A 23,262-nucleotide genomic window follows, 5' to 3' on the forward strand; every position below is an offset into this window, starting at 1 on the left:
AAAGATATAAAAGGCATTGAAATAGGAAACAAAAGAGTCAAACTATCACTATTTGCAGATGACATGATTCTCTATATAGAAAACCCTAAAGGCTCCACAAGAAACTACTAGAAACAATAAGCAAATATAAGACCTGAAACAATACAATGCATAGAAGAAAGCATACGAACTAAACTCAAGGACCTTGGACTTAAAGAAGATTTTATGAACTTGACCTCAAAGGCAAGGGAAGTAAAAGGTAAAATAAATGAACAGGACTACATCAAACTAAAAATCTTCTGTATAAGAAAGGAAATGATCCACAGGGTAAAGAGACAACCATCTGAATGGGAAAAGATATTTGCAAGCAACACCTCTGATAAGGGTCTAAATTCCAAAACATACAAAGAACTCATACAACTCAACAACAAAAAAACTATACAATCAAAAAATGGACAGAGGACCTGAACAGACACTTCTCCCTAGAGGATATATGAATGGCCAGCAAATATATGAAAAGATGCTTAACATCACTAGCTATTAGGGAAATGCAAATTAAAACCACAATGAGATACTATCTTACACCTGTTAGAATAGCTATAATCACAGGACAAGTAATAACAGATTCTGGAGAGGATATAGGGAAATAGGAACCCTCATACACTGCCAGTGACATTCCAAATTGGTACAGCCACTATGGAAAACAGTATGGAGGTTCCTAAAAAAACTAAGAATTGACCTACCATATGATCTGACAATACCTCTACTGGGTATTTACCCCAAAGACTTGAAAACCCATATCTGAAAAAACATTTGCACACTGATATTCATAGCAGCGTTATTCATGATGTCAGGATATGGAAGCAGCCAAAGTGTCATATGACAGATGATTGTCTAAAGAAGCTGCGGTACATTTATACAATGGAATATTACTCAGCCATAAGAAGAGATGAAATACTGCTATTTGCAACAACATGGAAGGACCTTGAAATAATCATGGTAAGTGAAATAATCCAGACAGAAAAAGTAGAAAATCACATGATATGTGGGATATAAACCTAAAAGCAACAAGTGAACAGGACAGAGACTCAGGGACATTGACAATGGATTAGTGGTTACCAAAAGGTAGGGGGGAGTGGTAGATGTGGGGGCGGGGGGAATTAAATCATTTCTTCAATTAAAATAATTTTTAAATTAAAAAAAAATTAAAAATTTAAAGTCATTGAAATACCTCCCACAAAAAATTGTGAAATATGAAGTGGTATTAGTATACTAGAATTTTTTAAATGACTACTTTTTCTGCTATTCAATTCTGAAAATGTATTTATAAGATATAATGCATTAAAATTTATGAATAAATTCTTGACTTATCTCTAAAAGTCAGATAGTCATGTTTTATCTCTACAAGTCAGAAAGTCGGGCATTATCTAATATTTTATATAGTTTGTCTTAATAATTTTGCCTAACAATCCAGGAAGGGAAAGAGTGTAAATGGGCTTAAAAACACCTTCGAAATAAAAGTGCAGATTTAGGGAGTTTCAAGTCCTGAAATGACAGCTGTTCTGTGATCTGGGTTTAGGCCATAAAGCTTTATTGTCCAATTATCAATTTTCCTCATCAAACACTCTTAGCAGAATTTCTTTTTCTTTATTGGGGAGGAATGCTATGTGTTTTTTTTTTTGGAAAAGCAGAATGGAATAATAGTTTATTTGGAAATTTCATAAGGATAGAAAAAGAAATATAGTCATATATATTTCTTGGACATACTTGACTTTAGAAATTTAGTACAACCCATTGTTCTGATTTCCACTTCAGTGTTATTTTTGCTACATTATGCTTCTTCCCTGACTCAAACTCTAGTCTATTTCTGATTACCAATTTTTAACTAAAGAGCACTACCAAATTCATAAATATCAAAACAAGTACAATTTGTTATTTTACAAATTATTGGACACTGATGAAAATGTTTTCTTTTTCTATATAGGAGGATATCTTACAAACCCAGTATCAGTTCAGAATGTGATTTGGAAATTATTTTTTTCTAGTACTAGCTATGATATTGTATATGCACAATTCGTTTCACCGGCTTAGTTCCTATTCTTCCTAGTGGTGAATGGCTGACATTTGCAAGTGCCTAGAGGGAAGGGACTATATTTTATTTCTTTTTATAATTTCAAGGCCTGGCATGTGTGTAGATAAAACAAATCTGAATGAATGAGATTAGAGATACTGTCTTCTGTATAGCTGATCCACAAGAAGATTACTTGAATGATAGCCTTGACCTTATTAACACTATGTTTTAATCAACTGAGCTGGGCAACCTATATTTGGTTTCTTAAGCCTGGTACTTTCCAAAGGAGATAGTTGGTATAGTGAAATTTTGGATAGAAAAGTGGAAAGGTTGACAACTTGTACAAGAGTCTATGTATTAGTACATTAATATCGTTTTTAAAGATCAACTGTAAAAATGTTTTGAGGAAATAACGATATTTTTAAAAACTTATAGTTTCAAGTAAACAGTACATTGATTAGACATTTATATAGTTTATAAAATGATCCCCCTAATTGCTCTTTCTCTTCTCTGGCTCTCCACCTAATCATTACATTAATGCTAACTGTATTCCCTGTCCTGTGCTCCCCATCCCAATGACCATCTATCAACTGCTAATTTGTACTTCTTTAACTCTTCACCCCATTCTCCCTGCCCCCCAACCCCTCCCCTCTGGCAGTCATCAGATTGCTTTTGAGATTTTTCCCCACATAAATGAGAGTGAGTCATCAATGTCTACCAAACTGTGTGATTGCAAATGAGTCAGTTAAATTATAAAAGGGTTTAACTGAATGACTATCATGTGTAAAAAATAGTGTATTTTGGAACTTTAAAGATCTGTAATAACTTATGAAGATATTTTTTGAATTAGCACCTTCAATGAGGAGAGGATCTTGATCTTTTAAAGACTTTGGCCACTTGGGACTGTAAATTTAAGGGATTACTTGGGTAATAATTCTGCTATGTACATTGCCATTTAAGGTTTATACTCTTAATTTGATTATTGAAAATGTGAATACTATTTTAATATTGTATTTTTCTGTTTAAATTCTAGTCTGAAGGGCCTTTTAGGGCTGTGTCTATGTGTATGTGTGGTTTTGTTTATTCCAGATTGGAGTTTGATCATTAACCAAGATAGTACCTTAACCTAATAACAGTGGGAGGTTTCTCTGGTTGGTAATCTCAACATTCAAAGAACTCTAGTCTCTTATTTAAGATTATTGGTCTCACATCATATAAACTAGAAGGAATATAAACCTTGATCATCACTGAAATGGCATGAGTCACCTGACATTCTCACAACACTGGGAAAGATAATATTTGTCCTTTATTTTCACAAGATTTATACAATTGGGTGGTAGGGAGGACAAAGATTAGTTGTGGAGGTAGAGAGGGAAGTGTTACAGAGATTAGACCTTTAGACTGTCAACCAATGGTCTTGATTTCAATTGAACACCAACAGAAATCCCAAAGTTGAGACTTTATTGAGTGCAAACAGCTTAACTGTGCTACAGCAAATCTCTATCAGCTCAGTTGTAATGCAGCTAAGCTGTTGAAAAGCACAGCTGTGAAACAGCTCAATAGTGCTACAGATGAATTGTGGAACAGCATGGCTGTGAGGAAGCCTTGGGCAGGAAGTTCAGCCCCTATCCAGAAAAATAGCTCCACTCTGGGCCACGAGACAGCTCTGCTCTACTCCAGCCCTCCAAGACAGGACAGCTTCTTTCTGTTCCTGCAAGACAGCTTGGGTGGTGCAGTTCTAGCCAGGGAAATGCATTCTCCACTGGAAAAGGAAAGAGCAGTCCCTGAGCCACAGAAGAGCTTACTTCTACTGAGAGAAGTCCCCATCCCTGGTCCCTGATTGGCCCATTCTCATGCAAATGAGGACTTTAAATCCTCAGTTTGATTGGTCCAAAAAGCAGTCACTCTGATTGGTCAGTGAAGATGCTAACGAGGATATGACTTCACAGCTATGATTGGACAGGCAAAGTCTCAGTCCTATTGGTTGAAATATGATCCCAGGGAACTCTTTTATAAGGGTTGGCTCAGATGGCAGGAACACAGTGCAGGCAAGCAGTTCAGTATAGGTGGTAGGCAGTTGAGTTCAGGCTTCTCCCTGAAGCCTGTCTTTTATGAAGCCCCTGTTCAGCAATCACTGCTAGGCTCAGGCTCTATTTTTAAACTTGAGCCCAACCAGCACCAGGAGCCCTTCTTAGTAAGTACCTTCATTCTCAGGTTCAACAAGACTAAGACTTAGTTTATTAGACTAAGTAATGAATTTAGTGTAATTTCAGGCTTGATTTTAGTTGATGTTGAATAGTAACATACATTTCTATCAATTTTACTTTATATTCATTAATAATCTGATTAAATCCATACAAACCTTAGAGTACCTTGGACAAATTTTATATTGCTTTTGAGGATATAGAAAAGTGGCACATGGATATATTATATAATATATATATGTATAATATAATATATAATATAATATAGTACATTTGGGCTTATAAACATTTGTCTCAAATTACTAATTCTGATATGTGAATCCTTATACATTTTAGTAGTAAGCTCCTGAGATAGTCTGTTACTTTCTAAATTGGGAAATACATAGTTAAATATTTCTGTCTGTCCCAAATGTCAGATTCTCTAGGATGTATGCCCTATTCTTTGAGGAGATTGTCTTACAGAAAGCCTTCATTTACGAGGCAAACTGTGCCCCAGACTCAACTGTTGAATTATAGGTGGTTAACCTAAGGATAGCAAAGGTATTTGTTATATATCACAGGTTCCTTACTAAACTATGAGTTCCTTGAGATTAGTAGCCAAGTCTTAGCATGTTTATATCCTCTATAACTTACATATGCATATTAGGTACCCAATAAATGTTAATCGAATAAATGAATATCCTTCCTTTGTTTTATTGGGAATTATTTAAATTCACTTATCGCACTTAGATTTTTATACTAAGAATGCTTTACCAAAGGAAAACTAAATTCCTTTTCTTTTACAGGTGCAGGAGACATTGTTGCAATCATGATTGGCAATCTGAAAGGCACAAAAATTCTACAATCAATTCAAAGAGGCATACAAGTAACAATGGTCATAGAAGTAGGGAAAAAACATGGCCCTTGGGTCAATCACTATTCAATTTTCCTCGTTTCTGTGTCCTTTTTTATTATTACGGCAGCAACCGTGGGCTATTTTATCTTTTATTCTGCTCGAAGATTACGGAATGCAAGAGCTCAAAATAGAAAGCAGGTATGTAAAGGTATTTTCTTTCAATTTAAAAATATTTTGCTGTATTAATTATAGTTTCGATGTCAGGCATTTTAATATATTTTACTTGCTATACAATGATCCTAGTAGTTTTAAAAGTATGTGGGCTTCTATCCTCTCAAATATTTTATTTTCTGTAAATTGTTTATGGCCTAAATCCTACCTGATTAAGTCTTCTAAAATTTTATTATGGAGCACAGCCAGCATTTAATCATATGTGAGTATAAATACATATGTTCTTTTAAATACTTTTTCTAAATTATAAAAGAATTTCATACTCAATATAGAAAATTTAGAAATTAGGAAGTACAAGGGAAAAACCTTCACCCAAAACCCCATATAACAAACAAAAGAAACTCTAGTTACCACACACAAGTAACCACTGTTATTTTACATGTGTGCATGTGCCTGTGCATATATGTATTTGTATGTGGGCCCAGGGCTGGGAAGAGAGACTAGGCTGAATGTCATGAGAAGGCAGGTTTAAAGATCTAATTCTGCACAATATAGTGCTAGGCTCCAAACAGAGTCACATATTTGTAATTTCTACCATATTTTAACAACTCATTTATAAACGAGTACAAAGTATAGAAATAATAGAGTAAAAATATAAAAGCATCATTGAGCATGGAAGTACCTATAGTTGTGTGGCATTGAACCTACAACTTTTAAACTACTCCTAATCCCCCTGAGATCCTCACATCTCTCCTTACCCAGCTTAACTTCCATGGTCACTCCCATGCATACATCCTCAGTTTCCTTGGTGCTTCTCACTTTTTGTTGTGCTTGCTGTCGAAATCCAACCGTGGTTAAATCCTACTTCCTACCTACTTTATAGCTACACTTTGCATCACTGAAGTAACAGAAAAAACATTGACATATATACAGACTGAATCTCACTTTAAATTTGTGACTGTAAACTCAAAGTGAGCCCTTAATTTTGCCCAATAATCATACTATGTTTTCTTAGCCATTTCCGCTCCTGCTTACATGTCCACATACATGTTTTTTTTCTCCTGAAATCTCTAACACTTCCTCCAATTTACTCTCAAATTGTATTTTGGATCTTATTCCATGAGAATTGAAGTAATCAAAAGAGTATTTCCACAAGCTCCTACCACACCTACCCATCCATCTATCTGCATCTCTGTCTCTATCCTATTTCCTCTGCCTTGGCTTCTGTTACTGTGGACCCTCAAACATGCTATTATTGCTTCCATTTTCAAAAGAACTTCTCTCAATTCCAGGCCAGAAACCTCAGAGTTACTCTTTTATTTCTTTTTCTCTCACTTCCCATATAACCTCCATAAGCAAATCCTGTTGTTTTTGCCTTCATTATATATCCAGAATCTGATTACTTCTCACCAATGCCATTGCTTCTACCCTGGTCCAAGACACCATCATTTCTTACCTCCTCCCCATCTCAACTATTTTCACCATAGCAACATAGTGGTATGCCACTTCTCTAGAATGCTCAGTAGGGATTTAATGCTTTCAACTGATCATCCATTAGGAGAAAGAATACATTTTTATGTGTACCAAGAAATTCTTCCAAAGGCAGTGAAATTCTGGCCACTTCATATTCTCTTTCTCCAGTAAGTAAAGATAAACACAATTTATTTGGGAATGGGGGAATAGCGAGGATTTCTATATAGCAAGAAAGTTCATTGAATTTAGGAACAGATGAGAAATTGAAATCTTATAAAAACTTCATAAAGATCAGAAACCGGTGCATGGTAATGAGTTATGATTATCTCAGTGTTTAAAATTAATTGATGTCTGTCCTCAAAGAAGCAGCTTATCACATTGGTGGCAGGTTCAGCCTGTTACTAGCTGTAGTCAAAAGGATGTTTCAAATTCCTGTGCCAGGCCATTCGATAGTTTCATACAGTGTTAATATTTGACATTTGTATGTTGTGCTGTTTTTATCGTTGAGGTTGGAAAGCAATTGGTATCATATATGAGTAACTATTCATAGGTTATAGATAACAATGACAAGAGTGTTTGGTTTTCGTATGTTCTTGGTGCAGTATGCATTTCTGTATTCTAAGCACTGTATCTATTAATGTGGCATTAAACCCTGTCAGCAAGTAATACAGTTTATAAAGAACTGCCTGGTATTCCACAAGTTTAATTGGATATTTAACTTTGGTCTCATTGGTCGTTTAAATGATTTTCATAGTTCATAATATATTTTTATAAAAATTGAATACAAATTACACAAATGGTAAAGAATGCCATTAAAATATCAGAATACCATCAAAAGCCTTTCAGAGAAGGCTTTTGAGAGAGCCTGTTTCACTACTTAATAGTCTATATCTGCTTATCCCTTGGAGGCTAAAGGATTAAATATATGACTGATAATCCCTTTTGCTTGTAAATATTTGAAAGTGCTAGAATGTCATTAACATGATTTTTTAATTCACGTTTACTTAAAAATCATTTTGTTCCATTCTGAATCAAATCTATACTCTTATTCTTCTCCCCCCCCCAGCTTTATTGATTGATGTATAATAGACAATTAGTTGCTCATATTTCCATTGCACAATTCAATGATTTTTTTTCAATTATAGTTAGTATACAATAATATATTAGTTTCAGTTGTATAGCATAGTGATTAGAGATATGTATAACTCACAAAGTGGTCACCGCACTAAATCTGGTACCTCTCTTCCCCCTTACATATTTTTACAACATTGTTGACTATTTTCCTTATGCTATACTTTATAACTCCATGACTATTTTGTAACTATCCATTTGTACTTCTTAATCCCTTTTCCCTTTTTAACCATCTCCCCCGGTCCCCCCCTCATCTAGTAGGCCTCAAAACAATCGCCATATCTATGAGTTTGTTTCCGTTTTTGTTGTTGTTATTGTTGATTTTGTTCTTTAGATTCCACGTGTATATGAAATCACGAGGTATTTGTCTTGCTCTATCTGATGTACTTTATTCAGTGCAATTGATGGACCCTCTATGTCCACAAAAGCAATATCTTTTTCCATCCCCTTCCTTTTAGTCTGCACTTGTGCCTTTTAATATGAAGTGCTTCTCTTATAGGCAGCATGTGTAGGAGTCTTGTTTTCTTATCCTATCAGCTACTCTATCTTTTGGTTGGAGCACTTAATTCTTTTCCATTTGAGGTACTTGTTGATAGGAATGTAGTTATTACCATTCTTTATTCCCTGTTTTGATACATGTTTTATTTTTTCTTTTTAAAACAGTCCCTCCAGCAATTCCTATAATACTGGCTTAGTATTGATGAATTTCTTTAGCTTATTTTTGTCTGGGAAGCTCTTTATCTGTCCTTCAGCTCTAAATAATAGTTTTGCTGGATAAAGTGTTCTTGGTTGTAGATCCTGGGTTTTCAATACTGAATATTTTGTGCCAAGCCCTTCTGTCCTGCAGTTTCTTTTGAGAAATCAATTTCCAGTCTTATGGAAACTCCCTTGTAGGTAACTTTTCTCTTGCTGCTTTTAAGATTCTCTCTTTTAACCTTTGACATTTTAATTATGATGTGTCTTGGTGTGGGCCTCTTTGGGTTCATCTATTTGGGGGACTCTCTGAGCTTCCTGGGGTTATATGTCTATTTCCTTTACCAGGTTAAGGAAGTTTTCCATCATTATTTCTTCAAATAAGTTTTCAGCCTCTTGCTCTCTCTCTTCTTCAGGCACCCATATGTCAAATATGTTGTTATCATTAATTTTGTCTCATAGGCTCCTTAAATTATTATTATATTCTTGGTTCCTTTATTGTTGCCATTCTGGTTACGTGTCCTTGGCTTCTCCATCCTCTATATCGGCAGTTCCATCCTCTTTTTTATTCACTCTGTTGATTCCCTCTAATATACTGTTCATATCAGATAATGTATTCTTCATTTTGACTGGTTCCCTTTTATAATTTCCATTTCCATTTGTATGGTTTTTATCTCTTTGTTAAAGTTCTCACTGAGTTCATCTACACTTTCCTTAATTTCATTGAGCATCTTTATGACCAGTGTTTTGATCTCTGCTTCTGTTAGATTACTTGACTCCATTATTCCTGTATTTCTGTTCTGTTCTCTCACCTAAACCCCCAGGCGACTCTGCTTGCTGTTTGCTATGTTTCCATCTCAATTTTGATGTGGTCACAAGAGGGGATGAGTGAAACTTCTATCATTTCTGCCATTTTGTCCCTCATTTACATGTTATTTAATTTTCCTCCCTATTTATTTTAAAAGAGTTTGATGCATATGATGGCTATAATTATCACTAAATAGTTAACTGCATTATCTCCATCTTATGAGTAGAAATGGTAATGAAACTGAGTTATGGAAACTTACCTTAATTAGAATATTAGGAATTCATTGGTAAATTCAGGAATTTCTTCCTTCTGAACCATTATGATGCATACTATATAATGTCAGGCATGCTGATAAATGTATAACTATAAATTTTGATGACCAAAATGCTCAAATATAATGGGCAGCACATAGTGGCTGCATGCCTGACGTGTAATAGTATGATGTCTAAGAACAAATATCATCCCTGTTTTTTGGATGGAAAACTTTTAAACAAGATGAAAAGTATCAGTGGATTGGGTATAAAAATAATATACTATGAATTATCTGGTGGATTTGTGTCCCCACTGGAAACAACCCTAACCTGAGACAAGGAAGGTTATGGAAAACCTTATGTCATGCTCAGACTACATTGAATTTAGGAGTAACAACTGTACATTTGATTCTGTCATGGAACAGCAAGCATTTAGAGGTACAGTGCATGTATCCTAACCATACTCAAGCAATTAATACTCAATGACAATAGGGCATGTGTTGGATTAGACATTGGCCAGTGAAACAAAAGAGGGTTCTAGGTAAAATATAAGCAGGCCCAAATATAATGAAATAAACTGAATTTACTTATAATGAAGAGTGGTTTTCAGAGAAAATAATTTACTCTCTAAAATAGATTGGAAGGAATCATCTTATAAGAGGAGGGAAAGGAATGAGAATCCACTTAGAAAGATGATAAAACCTTGACAATACAGTTATGCAGATCCAATGCGTAATGCTAGAGAATGCTAGCTCTCAAGACTGGGAAAGAGCATATACTCTGACACAACAGGATCTGTTAACTATTTTACTTCAAATGGAGGCCCAAGTAGCCATGGGGTAATGGCCGTCCATTTTTAGCTATGGAAACTTAGAGCATCTTTGAGACACATGTAGATCCCCAAATATACAGAAAATTTCTGGGCGAAATTGTAACTTACTTTTTTGATATCTGACTGATCTTGGCAAAAGAGTGGACTAAAACTAGCCGGTAGGTATAGGAATAAAACGAAATGGTACTCATGTGTTCCCCAGGGGAGGGAAATGGCCTTATGCAACAGTCAGTGGGATCCTGTGACTATGTAATAATATGAGTTGAGACAAATAATTGGCTTTCTCTTTAGCTAAAATGAAACACAGAAATGACAGAATCGTCATTACTGGTGTTAATAGTATATTAGCACCAGTATATATATATGCCTACATATCTGGTATGTAGGCGTATAATAATATCTAGTAATATGTAGGCAAAGAACAGTTCTTCTAGAAATGTTTAATAAATACTCTGTGATACTTCCTGATTTATTTTGTAACCAAACTGTATCATAGCCATAGTGTGGTATGGTTTAATACTAGTATTGTTGGTATTACAATACTGTTATTAAAGAATCAACTACTTTTTATAAATAATCATATAATCAGATTATTGGGAAATTAAAACCTCCCCAGGGTGTGATAACAATGGATAGTGACTGGCCTGAGGAAGAACTAGATTTAGTTTATTTTTATATTAAATGGCTCTGTACAGTTTATCACAAAGTTCAAGTGGCAATAGATCAAAAGAGTAAACATTAAATTGGTACATCACTATAAATATATTTGAAGTGGTCTTATAGACTGGAAGAATTGTTTCTTTGAGTCTATTTTTACCCTTAATTGGCTTCTAAAGTATTAAATATGCTTATGTTCTTACTGTACCTTATATATAAATGTTATGACTAACTGTAGAAACCTAAATAACTATGACTGCTATGTTGTTTAAGACTTTGACCAGGAAGAAGGGGATGGATTGTGAGGAGAGTCAACACAGTAGGTCAAGTTGTTTACTCCTTCCAAGTCTCCAAGGGACCCATGATTGGCCTTTGGTCAACCCTGGAAATGTTTTCTCAAAGTGTTTGTTATATTGGTGATTGATGATTTTGTTATAGACACCTGGAGCAATGAACCATGTTGTACTACTATCTTGTCAAGGTTGCTTGGCACAACAATGAAGATTTATCATATACACCTTGTTTCATTGTTAGAGTCCTGAGTTTCGGGCAGGATGTCCAGTTGCTAGTAGTATTACCTAGTGGCCAGCCCCCAACCCCTCCATTTGAGCCTCAGACTCTGAGACTAACATTGGCTCCCTGAGCAGAGATATGCCACATGTGTCCTTGTAGTTCAGTGCCAAAGAGATAGCACTTCTGTGTGGTCTCAGAGGAAGAATTAAGCTACATTAATATCTTAAAATTATGCCCTTGAACTTAATACATGACTACAAACATCTGAAATATTTCTTAATGGCTACATTGTTTTCTCTACTAGTACATGAAATTAACTGGAAGATTTATCTGGTGTCTGCATACACTATCAATATACTATACACATTAGTGGTGGCTGTGTTTATATGCATGTATCTGTTCCTGCCTATATCTGTGAATTAATTAGCACCCTTTACAAAACCATTAATTTGGTTCTTATGTAACAAGGGCAGATTAAACAAATTCTTTTCTGAGTAGGACCTAGTTTTATAGTCTTGCTCGGACTTTCTCACTGAAAAAAAGGAAGGTCTTATCATGGGTCTCAAGATTTTTATATATCCACTTACTCTAATTTTATATTTATATCACTAATTCTAAAGGTTTTGATTGTCTTTCTTTGAAATATGCTATGATCTAAGCCATAACCTATCTACTGGGTTGAAATCCCCCTTTCCTCACTGCTTTTCTTTACAATGCATTTCCTCACAGTTGACAGTGATCGCCTTCATGCAAGTGGTCTGTATTCCAACTTATCCCCATCTCTGTAGTTCCATAGTCTGATGGAAGCTATTATAGCCTAGATCTCCTCTTTCCTTTAGGGATACAGTCATTCAAATATGCATAGATTTTTATTGGAAAAAAATAGATTTATTTTAGTTCTTGTATGCCTAAACAGCTATATGACTCATGTTGATTTTGTTCACAGTAATATATCTGAGGAAAAGAATCCTCTTACTATCATTCTTGATTTTAAGTATTCTATTTTATAAATTTTGAGCCAAATTTTTATGAAAATTTTTATTTAAAAAAACTAGTAACTTGTCTATGGCCATGCTACCCTGAAAATGCCTGATTTTATCTGATCTCGGAAGCTAAGAAGGGTCAGGCCTGGTTAGTACTTGGAAGGGAGAGCACTTAGGAACACCAGGTGCTGGAAAAAAGTAAGAAATAAATAAAGAAGTAGTAACTTAAGTGCAGGAAAATCTAGTTTTCTTATATCTATCCTCCTTTCTTGCTTTTGCACACCCTGCCCCCTATCAAGTAATTAGATTTGACTATATGCCTAATGTTATTCATGTGGGTTTCAGTTAAGCTAAAAGCTAAATGCCTTAGGACCAAAATCTAGGCTGACAAATCACCAGACTGAAACATTTATTTTAATTAATTGGATATAAATACACAAATGAACTAGGCAGAATATAATTTTCAGCCCAAATAAAGTCCCACTCAAAATCAAAAATATATAGCTGTGATTCTTCAGTGACTAGAGCAATCATTTTTGAGTAATGACATTAAGCTTCTGTTTTAAAAAGCCAACAACCAAGCTTCTTTAAATTAGTCTTCAACTCTACTGCCAAATATTATTAAACCAGGTACCTCTTAGGATCGGAGAGAAGGGAGGGGAGAGTCTGTTGGTATAACATACTTGTTGAAAAGAGTTCCCCAGATCTCAATAGCCAATTTAGAAAGGATTTGAAGATTGGATGAAACCTGACTTTGAGATTTCTTTTTTCTTATTTCTTTATCTTTAAGGAAAGAGAAGCCCTTTCAAAAAGGCTTCTTAGCTATTTCAAGGTGGAAACAGTGTGCTATAGCAGAGAGATCATGCTCTTTAAAGCCGTATAGAACCTGGGCTTGAATTGAATCACAGCTCTGCAACTAACCAGTTGTATGGACTTTAGTCAAGCTTCTGAACCTTTTCTTGTCTATAAAACTTGGATATTAAAATACCTATTTCATAAGATTGTTAATGACTAAACAAGATGACACGTATAAAAAAGTTTAGAGTTGAACCTGACAAATGGTAGGGGCCTAATACATGTTTTCTAAACCAGTGTTCCCTAACCCCTTTGGCATCAGGGACTGGTGCTCCTATAATAATCTATTGCCTGATGATCCAAGGTGGAGCTGAAGCAGTGACACTAGCACTAGGGGAGTGGCTGCAAATATAGATGAAGCTTCACTTGCTTATCTGCCACTCACCTCCTGTTGTGTGGTCCAGTTTCTAACAGGCCATGGACCAGTACTGGTCTATGGCCCAGGGATTGGGGATCCCCGCTTTAAACCTTTTCCCAAATCTAGTGGAGTAGAGGCTTTTAATGAGTAATGCTGTGACTTGGATAAGAAAATCGTGAAAATCTGTTTTAATCTTCTAAATTCAGAAGCTATTTGAGCAACTAGTAGGCACTATGGGAAATTTTTTAAAAAATGATAAGGCCCTGTCCTCCAGCTACTCACAGTCTAGTTAGGAGAGAAAGACATGAATAATACAAGAACAAAATAGGATAGGTGAGAATTCTGATATGGTGGAGCGGTATTAACTAAGTGCCCAATGTAATTTGTGTAGCAAAGTAGATATATTCTTGATGTTCTTTTTTTTAAAGGAATAATATATAAATTACAATTTGCATTGGTGCGTATTGTCTTTAAATGTTGAAGCATATTTGAGCACTCAGTAGTTTGACTTAAATATTATATAAACATGTATGTAATATAAACTACTTGGTCTTAATATTGTTCTTACATTTTAGTTTTCAGAGGAGTGAATGTATCTTGGAAACTCTTGCTATCAGTGTGACCATGAAATATTTTGAGTACTAATGGCAGTTTTGCAAGCGAAATTCAAGTTCTAAAAATATAGTTTGTGCTTCTTATCCAAAATCACATGACTCACATCCATATATAAAGAAAGTGACTTTTCTTTATAAAAGCTCAATAAGTTACTGGAAATATCCAAATTTCCTTTTAAAGATTTTTTTTTTTTAATTCCAGGCTGCTTTGGTAAACATTGGTTTCTACTCTGATGCAGATCTTTTAGATATCCTTCATAATCAAGTCCCCTGTTTAGGATTTTCTGGTATCTTGGGTTTTGTACCCCTACTTTTTTTTAGCATTGGTCTGCATGTGAGTTCTACTGTTCTCATCAGCATAGACTTGAACATTACATTTAAAACTTGCCTTCTACCCCACCCTTCAAATTAATTTCCATTAATCTTAGATGTTTACCATTTGACAGACCACATAATCCAGGAGTCAGAAGAACTTCAAAAGGTAGCTAAATTATGGATGGGTGTATTGTAGTAGAATCTTGGAAAATGAAGAGCAGAGTTCCAGTAAAAGATGGATCATTTACAGACTGCATGCCCTTTGGACAAGTTTTTTTTTTTTTTTTAGTTTTCCAAGCCTCTACTTGCTCATCTTTAAAATGGGGATATTATCTTCTTCAGGAAGTTATTGTGAGGATTAAATGAGGTAATAGTATAAAAAATATTTTTAAATTATAAAATCACTAAATAAATAATAAGGAAGTAGTAGTACTAGCTTTTTGCTCCAAGTCACATCAAGAAAAGATGTCAGGGGAAGAAACATTTAACTCTGAGCTTCAGTAGGACTGATACTAACCAACTCTGAGATTTTGAGCATCAATTTTCTTATCTGTCAAATTAGATATCAGGCTAGGTGAACTCTAAGAATTTTTACAGTTCTAAAGATCCCAAGTGTACTTCCTTTCACTGTCCTTCTATTATTTACTTATAATGCAAATAACAAAATAAAATGGAAAATATTTGTGCCCCAAATAAAGTACCATCATAGAATTCCTCTTGTCAGTTAACTCAAGTCTCAAAGTGGGAGGGAAAGGGCTTCAGTTACCACCTCTTTTGTTCTGAGGACTAGGCCTTCCTATTAACTGTTTTTATTAAGCTATATTTGCTGATCAGTAACAACCTGAGAAGTTTCTGCTGTTCCTGTGACAGCAACGAAATGGTTTAACTAGTTTTCTCCTTGGCATTAAGCCAAATACTTTTCATAAAATGATATCTTGTATAGAAGGTAGGTTTAGGCATTAAGGAGTTTCCTCGTATACCTATATTGATGGATTATTCACTTCCAAAATATATTTGCTAAAGATATTCCAAGAACCTGTTAGGCTAATTGATGGATAGTACTTTATATTTTCATTTAATAAACATTTTATCAAATATCTGCTATATGCCAGACATCATGCTGGATACTTATTATCTCTAATTTTCACGTAACCTAGATGTCAGGTATGGGTCTCCCTGCTGGGGATGGAGCTACATATAGTGGGGTGAAGAAGCTGTTTACATTTTCACAGTGACCTCTAGGTCTGATGAATTTCTACCAAGTTTTTTTTTTCATTTTACAGTTCAAAATAGGAAGATTGCTTATTATCTTGCTACATTGTACATGCTATCTCTCTGTTCCACATGTTATCCATGCAGGTGTGAAACCTAGCCTCTTCAATTTACATATTCACTTGATGTATTTGAGTATATGGTAGATTTTAATGAAAGGACAGGAGGACATTTTGCAGCATCATACAATTTTAAATTAGTACTAATATCTCATACTATGTTTTTTTAACCCCTTTGGCCAGTTCACCTCACATAGAAGGATGATTTCTCATTGATTACTCTCTTTCTTATCTTTCCCTCACCTCTTAGATTTCACCCTATACCTCAACTTCACTTCTGATAAAATTATAATATTTTAGTCTTTATTCTCTAAGCAAGCCTGGGGCTTGCCTTTGCATGTCCAGACTCATTTTATGTATATGGTCAATGGGGGAAGAAAAAGGCCTACCACTTGCAGAATCTACTCTCCTTATAAGACAATAATGGTTACAAACAATAATTTTTTTCCCCTAATACCAAATAACACTATAAGGGTTGGTGCTATCCTCATTTTATAGATAAGTAAACAAGCTCAAAGAATTAAATGATTTTTCCAGGATTATTAATTTAGTAAGTGACAAAGTCAGATTTTGAATCGACATCCATTTGAATCTAAATCTTGTACACTTTCTACCAAACAAGAAACAATTATAAAAAAAAATGGAAAGGTGTACTTTAAGGTTCTCTGAGCTTGAAAATAGGAAAAGTTCTTTGAAAATTCATAGCATCCGAATCTATTCGTAATAGGGACATGTCGCTTTACCACTAGAGCCAAAAGATGCTGTTTAAGAAGGTGGGGAAACATAATAAGTGAAAAGTTTCATTAATTTGAAAAATCCTGCCTGATATCAGATAAATAGGACATTTTTATGGTTAATTAGATTTTATCTTTTTAAATTCATTTAACCTAATAAATATTGATTAATCTTCTCTACCTTTTTCATTGTATTTTTAAAAAAATAGTTTTTCTAATACCTATTCTTTTTTATTACAGAGACAATTAAAGGCAGATGCTAAAAAAGCTATTGGAAGGCTTCAGCTACGCACACTGAAACAAGGAGACAAGGTGCATTTATGACTTAAAAATGCTTTTTGTTTTAGAACAATGCTTAGCAAGCCATTGTTAAAGGTGAATGATCCAAAGTAGTTTTTTCATTGTAATTTTATCAATCTCATTGGCTTTTTAAAATCTATTCAATGCTGGAGGTAGGCTGAATGATGGTCCCCAAAGATACCTACGTTCAAATCGCTGGAACCTGAGAATGTTGCTTTATGTGGCAAAGAGGACTTTGCAGATGTGGTTAAATTCAGGATCTCGAGATGGGGAGATTATTCAGAATTATCCAAATACGTCCTAAATATAATCACAGTATCCTTATTAGATGGAGGAAGAGGGAGATGTGATAATGGAAGCCAGAGGTTGGAATAATACAAGAAAAGGGCCATGAGCCAAAGAAAACAGACAGCATCTAGAAGCTGGAAAAGGTAAGGAAAGGGATTCTCTCCCGAAACCTTGAGAAGGAGCACAGCACTGCCGACACTTTGAGTTTTAGAATTCTGATTTACAGGACAATAAGAGGATAAATTTGTGTTATTTTAAACCTCTAAGTAATGGTTATTTATTACAGCAACAACAGGAAATTAATGCAGTGCTTCAGTATTGCTTTATTTGAACATCCATGTCCAGATTTAGGATAGTTGAAAACTACCATCCATGTGTAAAACATGTATCAAAAACATCCATGGAACTTATTGAAATAAAAAATCTCATTTATAAAAGCACCAAAACCATTAAATACTTAGGTATAAATCTTACAACATATATTCAAGACCTATATGCTGAAAACTGTGAAACACCAAAGGAAAAAAAGAAGACCTAAATAAGTGGAGAGGTATACTGTGTGCATGAATCAGAAGACTCACTATTGTCAAAATATCAATTCCTTCCTAATTAATCTATAGATTCAATTCAATGTAAATAAAAATTCTAGTTGGATCTTTTGTAAACATTGACAAGTTGATTCTAAGTTTATAAGGAAAAACAAAAGAACTAGAATAACCAAAATACTTTTGATGAAGACAAATTTGTATGACTCACATTACTTGACTTGCAGGATTATTTTAAAGCTATAGTAGTCAAGATATTGTGGTATTGGAGCAAGGATAGACCTTTAGATCAATGAAACAGGAGAGTCCAGAAATAGACCCATACATATATGGTCAATTGATTTTATCAAAAAAAGAAAGGCAGAGAGAGAAAAAAATGGCGTAGATGATAGAGGCTCTGTTCATCTCTCTGGCAACCAAATCAAAGTTGTGACAGAAACAAGGAGCAACAGTAAGGAAAAATTGCCTGGGATCTAGATGAATAAGCCATACAACTAGGGAGAAATCCAAGAAAGCACCTTGCAACGACAGAAGGGAGGATGGGTTGAGGACGCGGGGCTGCCTGCCTGGTCTCAAGCAGCCAAATAAGACAGAGGCTGGGCAGCGATAGCAGCAGATGGCTCTTAAAGGGGCCACCTCCACAGGCAGATTTGTGCAGTGATGTACCTGCTCTCTCTGATCACCAGTGCCAGTTTGGCTGCGTGCAGGGGCCCTACACCAGGGACTTACAAGGAGACATTGTTGGAGTGAGGGCCAAGTGAGACTCACTGGGTACAGAAGTACTAGTAGTATCCATTGTTACCTGTTGAGCCCTCCCCACTCCCAGCACAGGGACACAGCACCGCGATAGCCCTGACATCATCAAACAGGATAACAGGTCACTCTGCCCAGAGGATTCCCTGAAACTCCACCTCCCTCAACTTGTGGCTCCACCCAAGCCACATCCAGGTGTATCCTCAGTGAGTCAGGTGCTCCTTGCTGAGCAGGGCCTAGACTCACACTGGAGGCAGCTGGCCTTGGTTTTTGGTGTGGCTGTTTGAGGCATCTATAAAAACAGCATCAATGGAGTGCTTGCTGAATCTTAATAGGTGGCCCTGGAGGGGCACAGGCTTGGGCTAAGTTTGGCCTGTAGCCGAACTCCTCTCAGGACTGTGCCACTGGACATCTATTTCACAAATCCACACTAATAAGACTGGGAGACTTAGGAGCTTTGCTTAGTAAATATAAACAGACATGGAAAGGCAGCCAAAATGGAAAGACAAAGAAGCAGAAACCAAATGAGGGAAGAGAACAGAGATCCAGATATAATGGAGTCGAGTAATCTAACAGGTGCAGAATTCAAAACACTGGTTATAAAGATGTTCAATGAACTTTTGGGAAGTAAGAGCTTCAGTGAGAGCTTCAACAAAGAGATTAAAAAAAAAACATAAAAATGGAGGTAGAAATTATAAAAGGGAACCAGTGTGAAATGAAAAACACATTATCTGAGATGAGAAGTATATTAAATGGAATAAACAAAGTGAATAAAGAAGAGAATCACATGCCCTATTTAGAGGACAGGACAGCTAATCAGGATACTCAATCAGAATGGCAAGAAAAAAGATGCCAAGACTATAAAAATAATTTAAGGGGGATATGGGACGCTATTAAGGCTCCAAATATTTGTCTGATTGGTGTAACTGAAGAAAAGATGTTGAATGTTTGAAGAAATAATGATGGAAAACTTCCCTAACCTGGTGAAGAAAATGGACATAAAACCCCAGGAAGCTCAGAGGATTCCAAAAATCAGGGATCCAAAGAGGCCCACGCCAAGACACATCATAATTAAAATGCCAAAGATTAAATACAAAAAAAAAGAATATTAAAAGCAGCAAGAGAAAAAGAGATAGTTATTTATAAGAGAAAACCCATAAGACCGGCAGCTGATTTCTCAAAAGAAACTATGCAGGACATAAGGGCTTGGCAAAAAAATATTCGACAGGATGAAGACCCAGGATCTACAAGCAAGAATATTTATCCAGCAAAGCTATCATTTAGAGTCGAAGGACAGATAAAGAGCTTCTCAGACAAAAATAAAATAAAGGAATTTATCACCACCAAGCCAGTATTGCAGGAAATGTTGGAGGGACTTCTTTAAGAAGAAAAAAACATGTATCAAAAACAAAGAATGGTAGCAACTACATTCCTATCAATAAATACCTTAAATAGAAAAGAATTAAGTGCTCCAACCAAAAGATAGTATGGCTGAAAGGATAAGAAAACAAGATCCCTACATATGAAAAGGAAGGGGGGGATGGAAAGAGATATTGCTTTGATGGACCTAGAAGATATTTAAGTCAGGCAGAGAAAGATAAACACTATATGATTTCACTTATATGCAGAATCTAAGGAATAAAAAGAACAAACTAATCAAAAACAGACTCACAAATATAGTGGACAATTTGGGATTGGTTTGAGGGGCTGGAAGAATAGGGTAAAGGGCTAAAGAAGTACAAATTAGTAGCTGATAGATGGTCACGAGAATGAGGAGCATGGCATAGAAAATGCAGTTAGCATTAATACATTGGCTAGGTGGAGGGTCAGGGGAGGGTGGGTGCAATGGGGGGATCGTTTTATGAACTATATAGATGTATAAACAATGTAATGTACACTTGAAACTAAATAAAAATAAAAAATATAAATTTTAAAAAATATAAAGGCAATTCAGTGAAGAAAGTATAGCCAATTGTTGACAGTTAATGTGCAATAATTGGAGAGCTACATGCAAAAGAAATGAACCACAGTTCATACTTTATACAATTTGTAAAAAACAAAAATTAAAATTCATCACAAGCCTAAATATAAAACCTAGAATTATAAAGATTTTAGTAGAAAAATTTGGAGAAAAATATCTCCATGACTTGAGTTAGGCAAAAGTTACTTAGATATGACATAGAAAATATATCCATTAAAGAAAAAAATGAGGCATTTAACTTTGTTAAAATTAAGAATTTTTGCTCTTTGAAAGACACTGTTAAGAGAATGGAAAGACAAGTGACTTATTGAGAGAATATATTTTCAAACCCCATATCTGATAGAGAGCTGTATCCAGAACACATAGAGAACCCTTAAAACTCAACAAACCCTTAAAACTCAACAGTTGTAAAGTAACCTAGTGAAAAATGGGAAAAACAGACATTTCACCAAAGAATATATATAGATGGCAAAACACATAAAATGATGCTCAACACCATTAGTCATTGGGGGAAATGCAAATAAAAACCACAGTGAGATACCACAGCACATTCCTTAGAATGCCTAAAGCTGATACAACTGACATATCAAGAGCTGGCCAAGATGTGGAACACCTGGAATTCTTATGCATTTACTGGTAAGAATACAATATACAGCAAGTCTGGAAGACAGGTTAGCAGTTCTTTATGAAGTCAAACATACACTTTCCAAAGGACCCAGCAATCTCACTACTAGATAGTTACCCTAGAGGGGAAAAAAAAACACAAATGTTCACATAAAAACTTGTATACAATTGTTCAGTTTTATTCATAATTACGAAAAACTAGCAAGAACACAAATGTCCTTCAATTGATGAATGGATAAACAACTGTGGTACATTTATATCATGGAATTCTGTTTAGCAATATAAAGGAGATTGAGAACTCACAACATGAATGAATCTCAAATGCATTATGTTAAGCCAGACTCAAAGGGTAGGTAATGCACCGTTCCATTTATATGATATTCTGGAAAAGCCAAAACTGTAGGAATTGAGAAAAGAACAGTAGTTGCTAGAGAGTGGTAGTGAAAGTAGGGCTTAACTATAAAGTGGTGCAGAGGAATTTATTAGAGCGAGTAATAGAACTGTATCTTGATTGTGGTGGATATTAAGTGACTGAATGTTTGTCTAAACTTGCAAAACTGTATACTGAAAAGAGTGAATTTTACTGTATGTGAATTATATCTTAATTTTCTTTAAATGGGAAAATATAGCTATAGAATGTAGCATACAAATGGCATTTTGTACATTTTAAAAACCAGAAAAAACAGTTTAAATCAATATTCCATGTTTCTCTTTGTGCTGTGCCCCTTTTGGTTGACTTTATTGTTTTACCTTTTTTTAAGTCTAATTTAATTTAAATTTCAGTTTACATAATACAGTGTTATCAACTTTAGTCACCATGTTTTACAGTAGATCCTTAGACCTTATTCATCTTATAGCTGAAAGTTTATGCCCTTTTACCAACTTATTCCTATTTCCTCCACCCACAGCACCTGGCAACCACTTTTCTACTCTGTTTTTATAAGTTTGACTTTTTTTCAGGTTCCAATTAAGTCTAAATAATTTTAAATTGCTTATTGAAACATGGTCATTTAGTTATATGATGGTCTTCCTTCTATAGGAATTTATGTAATTTAAATACATGCATATTCTGACCTTGCTCTGTAGTTTAATGTATTTTTTCTTATCCATCAGAGTAACAATAACTATTTGCTCATAGGAAATTGGCCCAGATGGAGATAGTTGTGCTGTGTGTATTGAACTGTATAAACCAAATGATTTGGTGCGCATCTTAACCTGCAAGTAAGTTTGATTTTCTTTTATATCATCAATAAAATAGCTGATTTACAAAAATTATTGTAATGGGGAAACTATTTTGAATGTTTCTAAATTGATGTAAATAAAGTATTTTTTATTTGCATTTAAATAGAGGAAGATACTTTATTTTTTAATATCATTAAAATTGGTATGAGGCTAATTATAAAGTTTCCATAATGTGGTACGATTTGGAAACTAGTTCCATATAAAACTGAGAACCTAATCAGCACCCCAGTTTTACATATATATAATTTATATATTATATACATACCGGGTTGTTTAATTTCAATTTTTTCTAACAATCTTATTAAGAAAAAAAATCAACTTATTTTCACCGATTTGGAAGTCTTCATTCTTTTCTCTTTTTTTATTATGTTTCTCCTGAAATTTGTTCTTAACATTCATTCTTTCTTTTAGCTATGAAATAGTGGTACTCTTGGAATGTATCGAGCACTATGTTTTACTTAATACTATATTATACTATGCTATTGCAAATGAGTAACTCTGGCATTTTACAGTTAGGAAATGATGAGATAATTAAGATCTGAAATACTGAAAAAAGTCTTAGGTCAGGTAGCATCTTAGCCATTTTTCAAGTAATTGGTACTGAGACTATTTCTTTTGAAGGTAGAGTAAATAAGACTTTTATATTTAAAAATACCATATTATGAAATTTCTAAATTTTGCTTCTGTGTCTCCTTCTTAGTATTTATGCTGTAATAGTATA

General features: G+C 34.7%; 1 protein-coding gene across 2 annotated transcripts in view; it reads left to right on the plus strand.

Annotated features, from left to right (window-relative positions):
* Positions 1-23,262, plus strand: part of RNF128 (ring finger protein 128) — an 89,635-nt gene that overhangs the window by 56,149 nt on the left and 10,224 nt on the right. For both annotated transcript variants that reach the window (XM_016148466.2, XM_016148459.2), the window contains exons 2-4: positions 5,040-5,287; positions 17,049-17,120; positions 22,438-22,520. In XM_016148466.2, the coding sequence (XP_016003952.1) occupies positions 5,040-5,287; positions 17,049-17,120; positions 22,438-22,520 (403 nt within the window). The remainder of the gene's footprint in view (positions 1-5,039; positions 5,288-17,048; positions 17,121-22,437; positions 22,521-23,262) is intronic.

This window comes from Rousettus aegyptiacus, unplaced genomic scaffold, assembly GCF_014176215.1.
Source record: "Rousettus aegyptiacus isolate mRouAeg1 unplaced genomic scaffold, mRouAeg1.p scaffold_m13_p_9, whole genome shotgun sequence".
Taxonomy (NCBI): domain Eukaryota; kingdom Metazoa; phylum Chordata; class Mammalia; order Chiroptera; family Pteropodidae; genus Rousettus; species Rousettus aegyptiacus.